Genomic DNA, 19,568 nt, shown 5'->3' on the forward strand with positions numbered 1-19,568 from the left:
GGAGTCATGGTATCAGTTGCCCCACAATCAAATATCCAGCCCTTTGAGTGTTTATCAAATATATCATGTACGTGAAATGCAGCGGAAGTTTCTAGTAGGGGTGCAAAACGATTATTTGATACAAAAATGGGGTAATTAGGAGATTTCTGAACTGTATGGGGTCTAATTCTAATTTCCAGGGGATCAGGGGATCGAATCTCAATATTCAAGGAATCAGGGGGCCGAAAAATAATGGGTGGGGTTTCTTTTGATATTTATTCATTTTTTGGGGTATAATCACAGATTTAAAATAGGAAAGTAAATTAGGGTTTGGCATTGTGCCAAACCCGTTACCTCCTCCAGCCGACGTCTCTAGCGATTTCACTCTCCCGGCGAAATTGCCCGCTCCCCTCACGTTGCCGCCGTTCGGGGGTGCTCCTGATGCGTACCCACCCCGATTCTAGTCTGATCCCCATGGTTTCCGGTGTCGTTACGCCACTGGGCTCCTCCATCCCCTTCTACTGCGACGACGAGCTTGGCCTGAGCAGCCCTCGCCTTTTGTCGTTCTTCCCACCACTCCGGGTATCCCAATCTTTTGAAGCAATTCTCCCATGTATGCTTCTGTTTCCCACAGTGGGAGCACCACAATTTTGAGGTATCGGGTCGTTGACCTCCCGATCGATTGGTGGCGAGGGGGCGTGGTGGTGCGCCGCGGTTCGGTGGTCGCTGACTCTGTCCGATTGAGTTCTGTCCGATAGCCGCGAATCCATGTCCGATTTCACTCCCAAATGATGAATCGGCGCTGCCGTCAGCTTCTCCAGTGGGTGACGGCGATGTCAGTGGCATGATTCGACGTCGAGCCACCTCCGTCTTCACCCACCCATAGGCTGCCGCTACTGATGGGTATGGATCTTCTTTCAAGATCTCTCTCCGGACATAGTCGTACTCTTGGTTTAGTCCCGTAAGGAACTTGATTAACCTCTTCTCATTCGAGTGCACTCTGTATTGGCTGACTCTTTTGTCGCAACAAGTCACGGGCTGCTTTTGGGAACGATCGATGTCCACCCACAATCCGTGGAGCTTTCGGTAATACGTTTCTAAATCGAGATTTCCATGTTTAATTGCGATTACCTTTTCTTCCAGATCGTAGATAAGGTATTTATCCGCCATGTTTTCGAAAGTCACAGCGAGGCTCTCCCACAGCGCCTTCGATGTTTGGTGATGGGCAAAATCCGAGATGATGTCATTCTCGATGTTGTCCACGATCCATGAGAACACCACTAGGTCGTTCTCCTCCCACTCGTCGAATCCCTTGCTCCCCGGTTCTGGGGGATCGTTTTTAATGTAAGAATACGCCCCTCGGCCGCCGATCTTTACTTTGATCAGTCTCGACCATAAAGGGTAGTTCTTTCCATTCAACTTGAATGCTATAGTGATGCTCTTGCTATTCCTTAAGCTTTTCGTCTGTTCTTGGTTGGGTTTCTTCTCGTCCTCTGAATCTGACATTTTTTTGGTGTTTTTCTGCGCTGGTTTTGGCTGATAAACAGGTCGGGTAAAGGTATATCGGCTATGATGAAATTTTTCTGAGCCGGGATCGTTTCTGCTTTGAGGCCATGTTGAGATCTGTGGGAGAAGATTACTTCGTGTATATTGAATGAATAAGCGGTACACAGATTACATGTTTATAGACTAGGTATTCTACATATATGGTAAACTTAAATTTACAATAATTACTACTCTAATTTAGGCATGATATATTCCCAAATCAATCACATAATATTCTCCCTATATTATGCGATCTTATTCCAACAGCTTCTAACAATTTACTCCGTCCTCCAAAAATACTTTCGTTTTACCATTTAGACCCGTCTTATAAAATTAGTTTATATCTATTTTTTTTATTTTGTATTCATAACTAAAGACTAATAATAATGTAAAATTCACTATTTCACTAATACTACTTTCATTATTTTTCTCGTTCTCATTTTATTAATTTTTTTATTAAAATTTGTATCATTTCAAAATCTCTATTTTTAAGAAAATGATGGGAATAACATGCTGCATCAGATTTATGATTTACATATTTTTATGATTGAAAATTAAAAGTAGTCGGGAGTGAGATTGGAGGGATCAAATTTAGTTAGTTTGTAGAGGGTGTGGTTTTGAAAACGTGACTAGGTAGTGAGTAAATAAAAGTAGTAAAAGCGGAATCGCCCACTCTGCACACCCATTTCGGTGGCCGCATTACATCACATGCATCCGCTCTTCACATTCCCTATATTTACCATTTTGTCCCTACTCGCTTCCAAACTGGAGTATCTACTATTGCTAATTTATCAACTCAAATCCCTTGCTTACCTCATATATAAATACTAACACACGGCTCAAATTCAACAACCAATGTGAATATTTGAAATGAGCACGGCTCAAATAAACGTGCTAATAAACTCACTAACTAATTACTCTTCATGCTTCCAAAATTAAGTTAGGTCTACTCTTTTGATGCAAAAATATAGAGTCATCGTCAACAAGTTTTGTATATAACATGAAATAATGTTTTCTTAATATTGATATTATGTTTTGCTTAAAGACGCCAGTTTAATAAGATGGATGTGAACAATTGTATCTATGATGATAACTAACCACTTTCTTCCTTCCTTCATACATAGTAAGACCTAGATTTGTGGACTTACTGCTTTTTTTTCAATATAATTAACTGTTCATATATATTAAGGACATATAGGGAATAAAAGATTAAAAAAATAAGTGGGATTAAAAACAAAGATTCAAAGGTGGCAAAGAATGTGAGTTGATTCTCTCCAAATAGATTCCCCAACCAACAATACATGCACCATGTATTTAAAGACAGCCATGCTGCCATTATCGGATTTGGATCCTCTACGGTGCACAGCACTGCTGTGCACCTCACAACACATTAAAAAAATATTTTTTTTTTATTATTAAAAAATTATTTTATTAGGTGCACAGCAGTGCTGTGCACCGTAGAGGATCCAAATCCGCCATTATCAGATCTAACACCAACTCCATATATCATTATCATTAGAGCATCCACAATGACGCCTAGCGCACCACCTAGCCGAACCCCGGCGCTAGGCGGTGCGCTCGGGGAACCATTGCAACCTCCTAGCGGTTTTCCGAAAAAAAATCGCCTAGCGCTCGGCGATCCGCTCGGCGCCATTGCAGGGTCCGGATCGCCGAGCGCATCGTCCAACAGATTTTTTAATATTTTTTTATTTAATGTTCTATGTTTTATGTTCCACTTTCGATGTGGGACAAAAATCATTCTTGGTTGTTTCTCTTTTATAGAAACATCCTTGAATGTTTTATAGAGACAAACTCATTCTTGGTTGTTTCTCTTTTATAGAGACATCCTTGAATGTTTTATATTCCACTTTCGATGTGGGACAAACTCATTAATGAGGATGTTGTAATGTTATTTTAATTTTAATGAAGTGTATTTTTTTAATTAATGTATTTTTTTAAAATTTAATATTATTATTGAATTTTCCCGTATCTGTGTCGTAAATTTAATTCCGTATTTTGTGTGATTGTCAATTATTATTTGTTTTATATAATTAGGAGTGATGTGGCTAGGCTATTGTTGGGCTATTTGCTTGTCCTGATGATGTGGCAGGAGGATTTTTAGTGCTGATGATGTGACAGGAAGAGTTTGTAGCTGGGCTATGGCCGGACGAAAACCATTGTGGATGCTCTTACTACTTCTACAAATACTGCGGAATGACCCCCTCTCTCTCTCCCCCTCCCTCCTTTTTGTATCCTTGTTTCTCCAAGCTGTGTAAAGCAAAATATTGTCCTTCTCATCTCAATCTATAAATACATACACCTTATATATATATATATATGGATATATATATATATATATATATATATGGGTTGCGTTAAAGATAGAACCATTCTTAAGTGTAGAACCTAGAACTCTACATATTTTATTCATTGGATGAGGAAAAAATGACGGTCAAGATTAAAAATCATACATATTAGACTATGTTTTCACGACATTCCGGACTCAACATGTGAAAAAACTCACATGTTGATGGAAGAATGAATGAAACAAAGAAGAGTCCATGCATGCTTTATTTTTTCACTTATGTGCATTCACCCATTAATAATAGTTTTGGTTGTAATGGGAAGTTGTTGTGCAAATCAACACCATTGGATTAAAAGATCTAACGACCTCCGTTTGGCATTTGTTCTACGTTTAAGAATGGTTCTACGTTTAAGAATGGTTCTATCTTGATCACAATCCTATATATATATATATATATAGGTTAGTGATCAAGATATAACTAATCTTAAGTGTATAACTAGAGAACAAATCTCAGCCACACATCTTAATGGAACAAATATTATTTATTTTAATAATACAAAATATGCCAAGGGTATTTTTGGAAATTATATTATGAAATTTAAATATGGCAGTTTTCATTCTCTCATTCCAAATCTGCGATCCTTTCTTTCTCCTTCCAAATCTGCGATCAAGCTTTAGACCAATTGCTATTCCATTGCTGTAATGCACAACATCATCTACCACCGCCTCCCACTCTTTCTCCCCACCGCCGCGGCGGCAGCAAAGCTCGTGCCTTCTCTCAGCATCTCCACCGCTTCCCTCACGCAGACCTTCGCCGGCCAAGTCGGGGAGCTCGAGCTAGGGGAATTTGGAGAGGTTAGGGTTCCGCGGTGGCGGCGATGGCTTTGGCGACGACGTCTCCGGCGAGGAAGCGGAAGTTCATGGCGTAGGTGTCGACTACATGTATTTGCTCATCGGCTTCTTACGCTATTCTCCAAGCAAATCATGTTTTCTTGTAGCTGCATTTCACATGGAATCTATCTTCAACATATTTTCTTATTGTGACAGAAATTAATATAGATTGTCAAGACAATTAAGGCGATTAACCCACATCCTTATCTCCCATCTTCCATAATGACATTGAATAACCGACTGGCTACCCTGGCCTTTTTACCTTCCAACAATAGGCAGTTTGTGTGCAAGTTTCATATTTCATGACTCTTTCATTGCTTCTTGCCTAATTGGTTCTGGTTGTAAACAAGAAAGCATCGATAACCAAGTGTTCAGACAATTATTTGGCTTCTACAAACTAGTACTTTTTGGTGTTTATGTATAATCAAAATAGAAATCATGGTAGAGATATGTCTACTGATTTTGTTTATCAACAAAAAACTGAGAATGAGAAATAATTTGAATCACTATTGGGTAAACATTATTTGATTAGAAATTACAAATAATGCTATGACAAAAACTTTTCCTCATTAAAGGGCCAATGCTATACAAAAAAAAGGGTCTTCAAAATCAATTCAAGAATCTGCGGCAGTTGGGAGCAGCACACAAGCAAGGAACTTTAACCTCCTCACGCTCGTCTGGGTCGAACAAATAATCATACCTGCCCACACACACGATACGAGTTAACATCCTCCTGTCCGAAAACAAATGGTATAAATAAAAACGACACCAAAAATTAATTACACGTACGTTAGTTCAGCACCAGCTGAAACATTGGATCTAGCGATAAGTACTATACGGCTCTCTTCTTCACCCACACTCATGATCCTCGCGTAGCAGTTGGGCATGCACTGCATCAATTTGCATAGAGTGAAGTGAACATTGTATTCAAATATAACGAAATTCAATGGAAAAAAAAAGAGCCTACCGAATGATTAATCAGGCGAGCTATATTCCCCTTATTAGTGGCATCAATCACAACTTCCTCACTGATCTTAAAAAGCTGCAAGGTGAGTAGCATAACGTAAGACACTGAAAGAGCACATATATATCAATCCATATACACGGCCTTCAAGTGTTCACTCACATAGCAATCTTTGCCCTCCAATCGATACCGTGCCTCTCTTAGGTCAGCAACACTGCGCCTGACCTGCTCACCACGATATTCAGCAACCTGGAAAGAAGGCACAGTTGAAGATTGTAACACTTCAAATACAAGTGAAAATGATAAGCCAAATATGAGAGCATTCGGTATTTACCATTTCTCCTTCTTGCATGCTTCGTCTAGCAAATAGGCCCCATCCATGTATTCCTGATTTGCCAAAACAAACCCTATATTTTTCTGTTTTCTGCATAGTTAAGAACTTGGTTAGGTGAAATGCAAAAGGGAATTTCATTTTCATGGCTGGGTGGGTTGGGGGGAGGGGGGGGATAATGAATGAACTTTGAGTTACAAGTAGACTAAATATGCTTTGAGTTACAAGTAGACTAAATATGCAGCAGTAAGAGATTATTACCCTCAGATGATCTAACCGTTCCCTGAGTGTTGGAAAAGATTTCGCATCATCGGAATCCTTAAAAATGGTAGACAAGGAGCAAGCAGGTTAAAATCACTACATAGAAGTAAACTTTATTCCCCAACAAAATTTTACCCAAGACAAATGAAGGAAACAAATTACTTCATGAAGTGAATTCAAACGCTCTATGTCAAGTAGAGAGTGACGACTAGGCCCCATCAAGCGGTGAGATGTTGGCTCTATTCCAGTCTTCTATTAAAAAAAAAGATGAAAAGGTTGGATAAGTAAGTATTATTAAATTTGAAGTAGAAATAGGCAACTGTTCTATAATTACATTACCTTAATGCTTGAGCGCTTATAAATGCGACAGCGTGCAGCAGACATTGCATCAAATCCATCTGCATCAGCATGAGATGATCCAGAGCATTCAGAAGTCCTGGACGAAATGAGTCTCACACCTCTCGAGCATTGTTCTTGATACTGGCTCTGGAGAACACCTCTGTTAGAGAAAATCCCATCCGGAGTCTGAATCACTAAAACATTCTCTGTACTAGGCACCCTGACACAAAATGAAGAAAAGTAAAATGTCAAAAACATAGAGTTGAAACGTATTACCCCTTTTAAAAGAAAATGTCAAGGATCAGAGAAGTAACAGGAATGCAACTTAATGGATTCTTTTGACCAACCAGCTAGAAATTTAGTAGCTATAAGATCCTAGATGTGCAGGTTTCAGTTAAATCACAATAATTTAGATTCCTCTTTGTTATACCATAAGATTTTAAATATTTAATCTAAGCATACAAACAACACCAATGCCAGGATGTAGGTAAGTTTCGGGAATAATTTGGGCTAAAAGCACAGTCCTGGATACTGTGCATAAAAATCAAAACACTGATGCACATATATAGTCTCTTACTGCTTCAGTAGCTATAAGCTTCATGCCTTTAGCTTTCACCCATAGAGTTCCGATTTCACAAAATCAAACTAGGTGTGTCATGTTTCAGTTAAATCACATTAAACTAGATTCCTCTTTGTTATCGAATGGATAGGCCTAAGAACAATACTAATCCCAAAGTGTTCTGGCAGCTAAAATAATTTGGGCTAAATGCACAAAAAACTAGATGCTTCCATAAAATAAATAAAAAAGTATTGAGTCAAGTACACACAACAATTTTGTTCTAGGCACAAATACACTTTCACAAGTATGCATGCGATATGAGCATTGTGGACATAGCTAAAAATCATACCTGTGAACTGCACAATACGATATCCATTTGGTTATCTGCGCCCCGTTCTTCTCAGAGCAATGCAACTACATGCAAAGAGCAAACTTACTCAAAATGGAAACAGGAAAGGGGAGGGAGGAGAAAAGGAAGACTCCTGGCACATGGTGAAAAGTAATAACTCTAAGACACCACCACAATACTCATTAACTTTCTTCGCGTTCCTTCTCTTCATTTTTTCAGTTTTTTGGGGGAATTGGGAATCATGACATGAAGAATAAACTTACAAAGAGCTCATCTAATAAACTAATCAATGAAATTGGCTATCCTACCTAAGTTAACTAGTAATGAACTTCATACAAAGAGCTCATCTAAAAAAGTTACTCACTTTACAACACATCAAACCATAATCGGCGCCATTTATTTCCAATATTGCGAAGAATAAAGGTTCCCCGTAGATCACAAAAGTAATACACCAGTAAAACTGCAGCTACAATTGTGATTTATTTTGTTTGATATGCTTTGGATAAAGGAAAATCAATAAAACCATGCACTCTAGCGTGTTCAGCCTTGATAAATTTGTCTTTCATTTATTTCAAAGAGCGCTAAAACATTAGAGGAAAGGAGCATAGGGTGATCCTTAACATGGACCATTCCAGTTCTGCTTTCTACTTTGTTTGCAAAAAATGAAGAAGAATGTTATCAGAAATCTGTTTCTGTCCAATTCATAAAGAACATAGTCACATACAGGGTAAAATTGCATGGTTCTATCCATAAGATACCCCTCCCAGGCTACCAGCATCCTAGTGAATCAACTTACATTTTAAGATCAAATCAGAACACGGCTAATAAGTTCCCTGCAGACTCCAGTTCATTTACTGAAAACATGTGCATCAAGATGGTAATATCCACTAATTAAACAAGACCAACAGCAACTTTATTAACATCTTGAGAAGGACTATACAAGGGTGTCACGATGGGTGTAGTTAGAGTTACCATGGGCAAGAATGATGATGGAAAAAATCAATAAACAAACAAATAAAAGAAATGTATATAGTTACCTCCATGCAATATCCAGCTCGAGAAGCACAAGTAGCATGAAAATAGGTTGCACACTTACAACACTGCGTGCAAGAACCGTGAATCTGCTTGCAAATAACACAAACCTGGGTAACACCAAAAGATTAAAGACCAAACTTCAGACTACACAAATGTTACCCTCACCGACTCATGAGAAAGAAGGAACATAAAAACATTTCACTCTATGCACTAAACTAGCAAATTTCAAGAAAATTTAGTAGCACAAAGCTTGAATGGTTCTAATTCTAAGATTCATTTACAATAATAAAATCTTGAATGTACGAACATGGAGAGAAAGAAACATAATGGTCTAATCTAGCTTGCTGGAAAACATTCCCAAGATTTCGGAAGAGCAAGGAGCCAAGGACAATCGTACCAGAATAATCACTCCTGCATCAATTATTTGGAAATCATACCTTAGTGAATGCACTTGGCGGGATTCTAAAAACCCCAACCGCAGGCTCCATTTTCTCTGCATTTAAGAAAGCAACTTCTGGCCGGAACCATGCACATGTAACATGGACCCAAAAAATTTGCACATCAGTAGGCTTTAAAGCACCCCCTGAACATGCATTTTAAAGTTAATTGAATTGAAGAAATATTTAAGACCACATAACTTTCATCAAGGAAACAGCAAGCTATATCAATGACGTGCCTTTTACAGGACAGAGGCAACATTCTCTCTCTACTTCTGGGGTTTCACAAGCTCGGCAAACCCAGGAAGCAAAATCCTGAGAGTTGCCTGTTCCATAGCATTCTTGATGTACTGCAATTTGACATCTAGACAACAGAAATTTCTTCTATTAACATCTAAGAGCTTCTACAAACATAATTTGAAAAAAAACTGTAATTGCAGATGCCTACACCTGTTGCATATTATAATTTTGTTGTAATCCCAATCTTCAACCCATCTACAAATAGCACAGCGTTCAGTGGTCCACTTTGCATGAACAGGTTGATAGTTTTCTGCCAAGTAAAATGGTAAGAAATCACCGCTAAAATGTATTACACACACTAATTGCATCATAAAGACAACTATAAACAGAATTTTGTAAAAAGGGCCATTTTGATACCTTTCAGAAAAGCACACAGCTGTTGCTTATCCAACCGTGTAGGGTTGCAGACGAGGACATTGTTCTCTGTCATCTGTTGTGGCACACTGATATTAGTATATAATAGACAACTCTACTCCATCTTTTTTTTTGAGGGGAGGGTAGGGGGGGGGGGGAGGAACAAAATCAAGTAATTTATCATAATTAATAAAGTATTAACAAAGTTATTTAGGAACAAACCCATTTTTCTAGGGGTATCTTGGTGCCCTTGACTTTCACACTGTGCTTCCATTTCTTTGCTCTACATCCAGTGTGTCGTTCCCACTCACTGAGCCCATACATCTTGGTACCACATGAACCACAAATGCACTGCACCCTGAGATGAAGAACAGACTAGCTGAATAAATTGTTGAAAATTGCAAGAAGGTTACAAATGCATTCGCCTTTTGATTGTCTAATCCAGAATATGGGAACGCACATATAGCTAAAGAGATTGAGTCAAGAAAACATATAACTTACAAATGCAGACTTGGATAGTAAGTCCCATCCGCACCATTGCAAACAACCATTAGCTTTTCAGGCGGTGTTTTGCTCCCAATGGTTTTAGCAGGGCTAGTACACATCAGCACGGCAGATCCAAATCAGACCCAAATAAATAAATATTTACCAAAAACGAATATTGTTTGAAATAATAAAAAATATGGTAAAACACATGCCAATAATCTAAGCACCTGATTGGACAGCTCTGTATTTCCAACTCGAACAATTTAGATGCTGGCTTTCCTTCGCATTCAGGGCAGAAGTAATCCAAAGCATGTATATCCTATGAACATACAGGCATCATATGCTAAGCATCATATTTTGGACGCAAACAGGAGAGATAGAAACAGCACGAACTAAACATAAATATATTAGCTCTGTTGGCAAACCTTCAAAAGTTCAGCAGAAATTTTGGCACAATCAGCATGGACCCAAACATTGCAGCTGTCACAACATACCTAACCCAAAGATTTTGCAGTTCAGGAAAAGGAAATAAGTAAATTGAACAGTCAGTAAATAGAAAAGGGAAAGAAGGCCGAATATAAGGATCTTCTCACCCAACTGCCTCCATCAGAGTGATGCCAAATTTCCTTGCAAATACCACAGTATTGTTTTGATTTTCGTAACTACAACATTCACAGTATTCAAAATATTAACGTTGAGAAGTTTATAGATTAACAAATAGAAAGTATGTTGTTATTGCTTAACCTTAATACAATGGTCACACAAGAAATGAGGTTTAGCTGTTGCACTCTTTACTTTCTTCACCATTCTGCTCGGAAACGTCAAACTACAGCTGCCACAAACTCGGGTATCTTTCTTCTTTACAACTATATCCTGCAATACAGCCATGCAAAATGAATACAACACCACATTGAAAAATACCAATTGTGATATTGGTATAACTAGAAGTAAGACAGGAAGAGATTTCAGAATTTAGACAGTCTCATGTGTGTCTGCTACACAACCAATCATTTAATACATGCTTCAGAACCCAAAAGGCATTAAAAGATAAAACATGAAACAACCAAATCAAATTGATATGAGACAGAGTACCCCCCACCCCCACCCCCCTCGGTGATACATAACAACTCTGACCTCGTACAAATTATAAGGGGAAGCTGACAACTCGATATTACAGCATAACCAAGCAAGGTCAAACATACTCCTTATCTCAAAACAACTACCTAACCACAGTTACTTGCCTGCTGAGTAGAACACCCTGACTCCTGATTCGATCCAGTTGCCTCTTCAGCCTCACCGTGGTTTCCCGCAGGCAATATTTCCTGCCCAGCTTCCATAGCTGAATCTGCATAGCCATTTTCTGCCATAACTGCCTCTTCTACAGCCATACGAAAGTCACTAGGCTTGCTACCATGCAATTTAGTCTGACCCTGAAATCTGGACATCAAAAAAATTTAGGGCTTTGTCCTTAGCAAGCATAGTTCACAAAAGCGATCTTCATATTTACCTGTCCATGTACTCATGGAATGGAAAAATCATCCCAGCTTTTATCCATGCATAATCCTGCATACCATAGCAGCGTTTTGAGATAACAACCTTTTGTGAATCATTGAGCATATTAAAGAAGGGGGGGGGTGTGGAGAAAGCAGCAATCTCAAGCATTGCAATAGCATAAAAAATTTCATAAGTACCCATCCCATCCCATCCCATTTAGGACCAAGACAATCAAACCCCATGGCAACAGCAAATATAGCAGTTGCACTAATCACAAGCTGCAGTTGTTCATAGCATTTATCTAAATTTCCGCTGTGAATGTAGTCATGCATCAGCACAAATTCAGAATAATTTACCCTCAATCCAGTCCTAGAGAACCCATAGAACATCACGCAAAGAGTGCCAGGAATACAGGCTCTTAATACGGTTTCTGGAGCTTGAAGCAGAGGATCAATCACAACAGCAGGCCATGCTGGGAAATTCTTCCCACATTTCGCCCACACTATATCCCCCATTACAAAATCAGCAGGCTCATAAAAGTCTGCCTTCTTCGCAGTCACTTTCTCCTTCACAGTTTTTCTTGTCCCAGCATATGCACTCGTCTTCCCACCACTTTCCACTCCGGCCGAAACCGAAGAAACAGCGGCGTCAACTGAAGTCACAGAACTCGGCGAACTATAATTAGGCTCCAAAATTATGTTTTTCAAGCTGAAGTCAAGTTTCCTCTCAATTCTAGGTTTCTTCTTGACTAAATATATGTCATCATCATGGGATTCTCGCTTGGATTTCTTGTTTCGCGGCACATCCTGAGCACATTCATCGTTATAAGCTAGGCAGCCCTCCAAATCATCACCACTTTCCAATTTTTCTTTCTTCCAAGGATGCAAAATCGAGTCCTTGAATTTCGTCGGGAGCACCTCCCTACGACCAAGCGATGACTTCAACAATGGGGGCTTATTCTCAGGGACCTCTTCCTCAATTGAATTCACTTTACTGTTGACGCGTGACATGCCAATCTTACGGCAATAACTCGACAAATTAATGTCTTTTCCTTCTATTTGAACTATAGGAACTGTATACATCTGATTGGATATCTTCTTCGAATCAACCGCAGCTATGCGTGAATTCCCGACATCGTCGCCACCAGAGATTTCTTCCTTCTCCGCTGAGCAACGCTTGAGTTTCGGCATTCCAATTTTGCTAGGCTGCTTCCCGATCATCTCTTCATCACCAATCGAATTTGTCCTTCGCCTAAAACCCAATCGCAAAAAAGAACCCTAATTCTTCACGTCCACCATAAGAATTAATCCAATTGCCCCTCATTTAACCACTCAGATGATTCCTCACTGAGTTTCAGCAACAATTTTCGTCGGAAAGTCTGTAAGCAATCCAAACGTTGCACAACCAAAACCAAACAAATCGAGAAAAAAAAAACCCAAAACCTTTATGGGAATTTTTTTCAAAAAAATCACCCTTTGATTCGATACCGTATCCAATGGCAACAAAAAGATATCTATGAATTCAAATTGAGTGGATTAGGGAATATAAAGATAAAAAAATTATGGTGAATCGAGAAAAATCAAAAAAAAAAAAGAGGGAGGGGATTAAATGGCTTTAATTCCAGATAACTGCAAGAGGCTCCAAGAAAATAAAAGTTGTAGTATAATGTGTGTGTCTGAATGAATCAATGAAGGCGCATGTGACAAAGGGTTAATTTGAATACAACTTTTGATATAAAGAAAACATTTCAATTGAAATTTTCAGATCAAGCTTTGGCTCCAAGATTTCGCAGAGGATCGCGCCAAGGTCGTAAATATTAGAGCCAGGGTAGCACAGAATCTCCGTGCTACATGATTAGGCATGCGGAAAACGGGAAGAACTTACGTGGCTGTTTTCTATTGGCTAGGGTATCCAGTGCTATGTGCGCCCCTCGGTGAAGTTAGATTAGTTAGGCAGGCCCATTGGGCTGAATAAATATTGGGCCGTATTTAATATTGCTGTGAAACACGACCTTTCCTTGGAAAATAATACTGCCCGCCATTATATTCTAATTTTGATTCGGCATAACTATAAGAATTTATTTGACTTTGTAATAAAAATTATAAAAATAAATTAGTAAAATATGGATCACACCTATAAATGAATTTTAATAAAATGTGAATATAAGGAATAAGTAACTGGCAAAGTAATAGAGAGATAAATTGGTAAAGTAAGAGAGATGATAAGAAAAAGTAGCGTTATCACTTCCTTTAATATAAAGTTTGTATTTTTAAAAGACAGACCAAAATGAAAATAGTTTCTATTTTAAAGTACGGAGATAGTATATATTTATGTCGGTATATATATATATAGGGTCTTGTTAGGTTGAGATTTTTTAGCTTAATTGAGAATTGAGATGCATTTTCAGCCACTCATTTTGAAATGTCAACTACAAGTAGATTATATCAACTAAGGGTATTATCGTCATTTCATTTCAATAGCCAGAATATCAAATGTCAACAACTCGTATTAAAATGTCAACAACTAAAAAAAATTTATTTTTTAATTTTTTTATTTTTTTTAAAATTTTTTTAAAAAATTTTTTAAATTTTTTTTAATTTTTTTAATTTTCACGCGATGTCAACTACGATGTGTAGCCTGCACATCAAATGTCAATAGCACTGCACATCAAATGTCAATAGCACTGCACATCAAATGTCAATAGCCTGCACATCAAATGTCAACAGCTTATAGTTGACATTATATGTGTATAGGTGATATGAATCGTATATGTAGTTGACATTATATATGTGCAGTTGACATGAATTGTATATGTAGTTGACATTATATGTGTGTAGTTGACATGAATTGTATATGTAGTTGACAAAAAAAATAAAAAATAAAAAAAAAATAAAAAATCGAAAAAAAAATTAATTTTTTTTAAAAAAATAAAAAATATTTATTAAATCAAATGTATGATAAAATTACCATTCTGCCCTTTCACAATTAATTAATGTAAAAATATTTTCCATGTGGTAAATTCTGGACCACTCATTTAATAAAAATGAGTGGCTAATAATGGATCTCAATTCTCAATTAGGCTAAAAAATCTCAATTGATCACAACCCTATATATATATATATATATATATATATATAGCAGTATATCCTAAATTATACTAGTATGGTGTATATCAGTATATCACAAGTGATGGTATATACCAAAAATTTGGTATGTTCTGCACCGCATGGAAACTAATATTATTAGCGTACTAAAATCTTTCGGTAAGCCATCTAATTTTCAGTTTTTAAACTTTTATGTGTTTGTTATCGTATTAATAGATTCTTTAATAGGAGTACGATAAAAGTGTTACAAAAACTCGAACTGAATAGCATTTATTTGTATTTCTTATATGGGGTACTTATTGTCTGTAATATAACATTTTTAATGGCATAAAGAAAAGACATTAACAACTATTACACATTGAAGAGTATAAAGCTACATTTGAAAAAAAATATTCAAATATGTATAAAGTGGATTATCATTTAGGATTAGGAAATTGTTGATGGCAATGATACATGCTTGCGGTACTCTGCCAGAGCCCATAGTGGATATATATTTCTGTATGCAGCATAATGCAACATGCAATTCTTCATGAAAACCCCAGTAATTTCCTGCACAATCATTTTACAAAGAAATAAATATATACCATTATGAAATTTAGCTTTAATCAATTTTTGTTTTATAGATGCCTTTACCTGTTGGGGAAAATCACCATCTTCCATTTGAGAGTTGATGAGAAGCTTAGCTGCACGGTGGAGAGGAGTAGGATCTCTCTCACTCTGTTACATATTATAAAATGACATATCTTATTAATTTCTTGTTTCACAATCTTCAATAAAATAAAATAGGAGACGAAAAGGCTAACCTGGCCTGAATGGATTAGGCCCATCATAGCCCACGACGTATGAACCAAGTTGGAGCGGTCATGCTCTAGTGGGACGTACTCCTATTTTCGAATAAACCAGAATTAGCATTTAAGTAGTAGATGTAATTCACTCATTCATGAAGAAAATGTCACCTTCTTTGGGCAGGAAAGGTAGCTTTCTCCCCATCCACCATCACCTCTTTGTGACTTCAGCAAGAAACCAACACCTCTTCTTACTGCTTCACAGTTATTGTATGTCTTGCCGGCTGCAGCCAGTCCTCCGAGGGCGAACCACGTGCCATACATGAAGCAAACACCCCAGTTCCCGTACCTACCATTCATCGTTAGTTAGGACAAAACATATCATAAACCATTGCAAAAGCAGAGGAAGCAAGTAATGAATGTACCATGAGCCATCAGGCCTCTGGACATCTTCAAGGTAGCCAGCAGCCTTGGTGATAGTGGCCTCGATCTCCTTCTTGCGGTGATGAGGGTGCAACTTCTTGAACAAAACAAGCGCTTGGATAGCCGATGAAGTGCACTCCACATACCTACATCAGTACTCACTCAATCAGCCTCATTGTACTAGTGCATGGTTTGAAAAGGGGAGTCAAGAGATTTGTAGTAGTTGATTGATCTTACTCATGCTCAATCACAATGTCAGCAAAGAACTCTGTAGGATTCAGCAACTGCAATACAGTTTCAAAATCTCTATAAGAATGATGTAGTCTTCGTAAATTGTGAACAACTCGAGAGAAATAAGAAAATAAGTCACCTCTAGCCACTCTGAGGCTCCTGCCGGCTCCCAAGCAGCCAAACCACCATTTTTGCTCTGCAGTTAGTAATTCTTATCATCTAAACCATTAATCACAATTGATAAAATTTTATTGTATCTAGGATATAGATATACTAATATACCTGCAAGGAAATAAGTATGTTGACAGCATTGTATAATCCCTCAGGTTCCATTTTCTCACCCACGATCTCAGGAGGCATCACGGAGAACATAAGACAACACTGAAAAAACAGGGTTGATCAGATTGTTGTTTGTACTACATTCGTGCCACGGTAGACCTTTGATGATAAAAAGGCTGCATACCTTCAATCCTTCCGCGGTGCAATCAGATACTTGCCACCCGTGATCTTGGTCTGAAAACGTCCACGACCCTTTTGAAGTATGGCGGTACATGCTTTTGAAGTCGCCAGAAGGATCATCCTTGACCTTTAGAAAAAAAATACCATAATATCAAACACTCTCAATTCAATCTGAGGCATTAAAACTCAATGACTCTGGTATATCTATTCTACTACCTGAGACTTCTTTACGAAATCATGCCCAAGCTTGAGAGTCTCGCCTATCTCATCAGCCATATCACTAGCTAGAAGCGCTTGTAAAGCGAATCCCGTGTCCCACTCCTGGCTGCCAAAGCTCTGCATCTTCATCCCATCCTCTGCGAGCCATAGGTAATCCGGGATTCTTGCAAGATGCTTCTTGAAGTAGTCTCCATTGGGATCCTCCACCCAACATGCCAGCATGCACAACACCTTCTCCACGCATCCGATTGTGATGTACCTGCTGTTCTCATCTTCGTAGTGGATGTGCTTCATTGTGACCTCAAGTGCCTTCTCCCTCAGCTTATTCAGAGGCCAACGGGTCAGAAGAGGCTCGGTCAACACGTAGCAACTATCCCAAAGCAAATCTTGGACTAATGGATGAGGGTAGTATAGATCCTCCTTGGCACAGAGATGCCTGATGCTCCTCCAATTGATTTGCTCATAAGGCTGATCATAGAGCTCTTCCCTTAACTCCAAGATTAAGGGAGTTATCGGGCCAACAAATCTTTTACCGTATAGGTATGACATCGGCATGTAAACCATGCGACAGTAGCACCACATCTTTGCTGCATTTTGGTCAAGAAAAAATATATTAAGAGACAAGTATTCTTAAACTAGTAGGGTTAGAATAGAATAGAATGAATGATTGATTACCTGGATGCATAGGAAGAAAAGATGGAAGTAGCCAGAACTCAGGGGGCATTGGGTTGCTACCTATCCACTCAAACACTCCCAATATCTATAAACATCAAACACAACAAAATCAGGATATATTTAGGTAAATTGGTAGATTTATTTTTGAAAAATGGTAAATTATGAAGGATGCATACAGAGAGCCAAGTCTTTCCCCAAGAAGGGATAGCTTTGACAGTGCCATGGTCAAGAATCCATTTCCTTGCTCTGCTGCAAGCATTGTTGAGGCCTCCTTCAGGGCCTTCGCCTAATATACGCATGCAGATGTAGTTGAGTGCAGTGCAGAACATGGTGCTGTGGCCTTCTATGTGGAATCCCCACCCGCCGTCTTCATTCTGATGACAGTATATGTAGCGGAGGATTTCCCGGCGATGCTCTGCCAGGAAAACAGAGTTGAGATGGCCGGTGATATACGTGATCATCACCTACATTACAATTATGTAAGTTTTGAGATGAAATGTTTATTTATAAGCACTTGTAGGTGTGAGGATATTTATTTTTATTTACCAAAGGTGGGAGAAAGAAGAGAGGGCCGGCATTCTCGGCTGGCCAGTGGCCGTCGCTTGCTTGCAAGGCGGAGAAGAAGGTGACGGCTCGCCGGAGTGTGGTGGTGGCCGCTTCATGGGTGATGTCTTCATCTTCACCCACCTTCACTTGGGGTATAGTCTGTTTGAAATTCTTCTCATGCAAGAACTGCAAATGTAACAATTTTTTAATATTAATAAAATATTCAAGTAGTTGAATTAGTGGTCAACACCGTACTAATATGGACTAATTTGCTCACGTTTTGGTACTTAATAAATATTATTGGAGCTAGGTACGTAACTACTCGGGTCAATTAAATCACACACTTTGATTCAGCTGTGTAGCATATTATTATAAAATCAGTTCACAACTCAGGTCTCTATTTTTAGTTCACATAGTATAGCAGTAATTATTATTGTATTTAAGTTATCTAGTTTTTTGATTAAATGCAACATATATTTTTTATTTTACTATTTTTCCTATTTTATTTTTTATTTTTCTAGCATATTATTTTTCATAATTTATTATCTCTTTATCTATCTATTTTATCTCCTACTTTATTTCTTATTCCACTAATTATAATATCAAATCCAAAAATATACCTCAACTATAATGAAGTGGACGGCAGAGGGAATATATTAATAAGAATAATTATTCCTATGCAGAAATAATTATTTTTAATACAATCACTTTCAACAATAAGAATAACCACTTTTCACAAATCAACTTTTACTTAGAAGGAATAATATATTTTAGCTAGAAATCACACGAGTTTTTGTGGAGTATAATATTTGTTGGTGCAATTAAAAAAAGGTGAAAAAATAAAGATCGGTGGTGACCTGAAGACGCCAGAGAAGATCGCTGCTCGGCTTGACGTGGCGACGGTTGTCCCAGAAATCACGGCGGGTTTTATCGACGGCTTGTCGGAGCTCCGGCGTGCCATAATCCGGGTCGAATTCCCAAGTTTGTCGGCCCACGTAGTTGTTTGTGCTGTAGAGGTACGGCCCATCCACCCCTTCCGCAGTCTGAAGCCTCCACATTTTCTCTTTAATTCACACCTATCCAAATTTTTAAATAAATACTAGTATTAATCTTCAAATAGACTAATCAATTATTATTCGTTTTGGAAGCTAGCATGAATTACAATTAATATATACTCCAATCAATATATGCATGAGTAACTCTAAAAAACTTAGATGCAAAAAGCTAACTAGCTAGTGAAGAATGATTAAGAGAGAGAGGGTGATAGAAAGTTACAAACCACCAATTGAGAGAAATAGAAACCACAAACTGAATTGTTGTAAACGATCGAAGCTACTCACGATGTTAAATAGGCAAATATCTTGACTTATATGGGAAAAGTAGCTTTCGAAAATACCGAACTAAGCCGCGGGTTTGACAGAGAGAGAAATAAAGTACTCTACTATTATGAGTTGAGTTTGTGGAGTTTAAGAGGGAAAAAGAGAGGAATATATATAT

General features: G+C 38.1%; 2 protein-coding genes across 3 annotated transcripts; both read right to left on the reverse strand.

Moving 5' to 3' along the window:
* Positions 1-5,201: 5,201 nt before the first annotated feature.
* Positions 5,202-13,438, reverse strand: LOC121750168 (histone-lysine N-methyltransferase ATX3-like). 2 transcript variants are annotated; one of them, XM_042144657.1, is made up of 23 exons: positions 11,986-13,438; positions 11,643-11,698; positions 11,377-11,572; positions 10,880-11,008; positions 10,729-10,797; positions 10,561-10,629; positions 10,363-10,454; positions 10,151-10,243; positions 9,872-10,007; positions 9,653-9,725; positions 9,446-9,545; positions 9,235-9,359; positions 8,996-9,141; positions 8,561-8,665; positions 7,524-7,588; positions 6,616-6,835; positions 6,439-6,525; positions 6,277-6,333; positions 6,019-6,108; positions 5,847-5,933; positions 5,688-5,762; positions 5,510-5,610; positions 5,202-5,420 (listed from the first exon to the last, which is right to left on the reverse strand). In XM_042144657.1, the coding sequence occupies exons 1-23, from the start codon at positions 12,847-12,849 to the stop codon at positions 5,330-5,332; spliced, it is 3,126 nt and encodes a 1,041-aa protein (XP_042000591.1). In that variant the 5' UTR covers positions 12,850-13,438; the 3' UTR covers positions 5,202-5,329. The 2 variants fall into 2 exon arrangements, with proteins under 2 accessions (XP_042000591.1, XP_042000585.1); XM_042144651.1 differs by having other exon boundaries at positions 6,439-6,528; positions 11,986-13,437.
* Positions 13,439-14,977: 1,539 nt separating this feature from the next.
* Positions 14,978-19,502, reverse strand: LOC121750224 (beta-amyrin synthase 1-like). The gene is made up of 15 exons (XM_042144719.1): positions 19,351-19,502; positions 18,929-19,147; positions 18,072-18,257; positions 17,702-17,989; positions 17,526-17,610; positions 16,848-17,437; positions 16,636-16,758; positions 16,455-16,553; positions 16,312-16,368; positions 16,179-16,225; positions 15,944-16,087; positions 15,690-15,867; positions 15,537-15,617; positions 15,367-15,450; positions 14,978-15,282 (listed from the first exon to the last, which is right to left on the reverse strand). Exons 2-15 carry the CDS (start codon positions 19,127-19,129, stop codon positions 15,160-15,162), a joined length of 2,286 nt encoding a protein of 761 aa, XP_042000653.1. The 5' UTR covers positions 19,130-19,147; positions 19,351-19,502; the 3' UTR covers positions 14,978-15,159.
* Between the last annotated feature and the right edge of the window lie 66 nt (positions 19,503-19,568).

Source organism: Salvia splendens, chromosome 1, assembly GCF_004379255.2.
Source record: "Salvia splendens isolate huo1 chromosome 1, SspV2, whole genome shotgun sequence".
In the NCBI taxonomy this organism is placed as follows: Eukaryota; Viridiplantae; Streptophyta; class Magnoliopsida; order Lamiales; family Lamiaceae; genus Salvia; species Salvia splendens.

Bases quoted from the DNA above. Each gene is read 5' to 3' on its own strand.
- LOC121750168 (XM_042144651.1), bottom strand. From the start codon at position 12,849: ATGATCGGGAAGCAGCCTAGCAAAATTGGAATGCCGAAACTCAAGCGT. The intron at 10,630-10,728 runs GTGAGAAGATCC...TCTTTGGGTTAG, and splicing joins ACTCTGATGGAGGCAGTTGG to GTATGTTGTGACAGCTGCAA. The intron at 10,455-10,560 runs GTTTGCCAACAG...GTATGTTCATAG, and splicing joins TTTCTGCTGAACTTTTGAAG to GATATACATGCTTTGGATTA.
- LOC121750224 (XM_042144719.1), bottom strand. From the start codon at position 19,129: ATGTGGAGGCTTCAGACTGCGGAAGGGGTGGATGGGCCGTACCTCTAC. The intron at 17,990-18,071 runs GTAAATAAAAAT...ATTGTAATGTAG, and splicing joins TCTTCTTTCTCCCACCTTTG to GTGATGATCACGTATATCAC. The intron at 16,759-16,847 runs GTAGTAGAATAG...TTTTTTCTAAAG, and splicing joins ATTTCGTAAAGAAGTCTCAG to GTCAAGGATGATCCTTCTGG.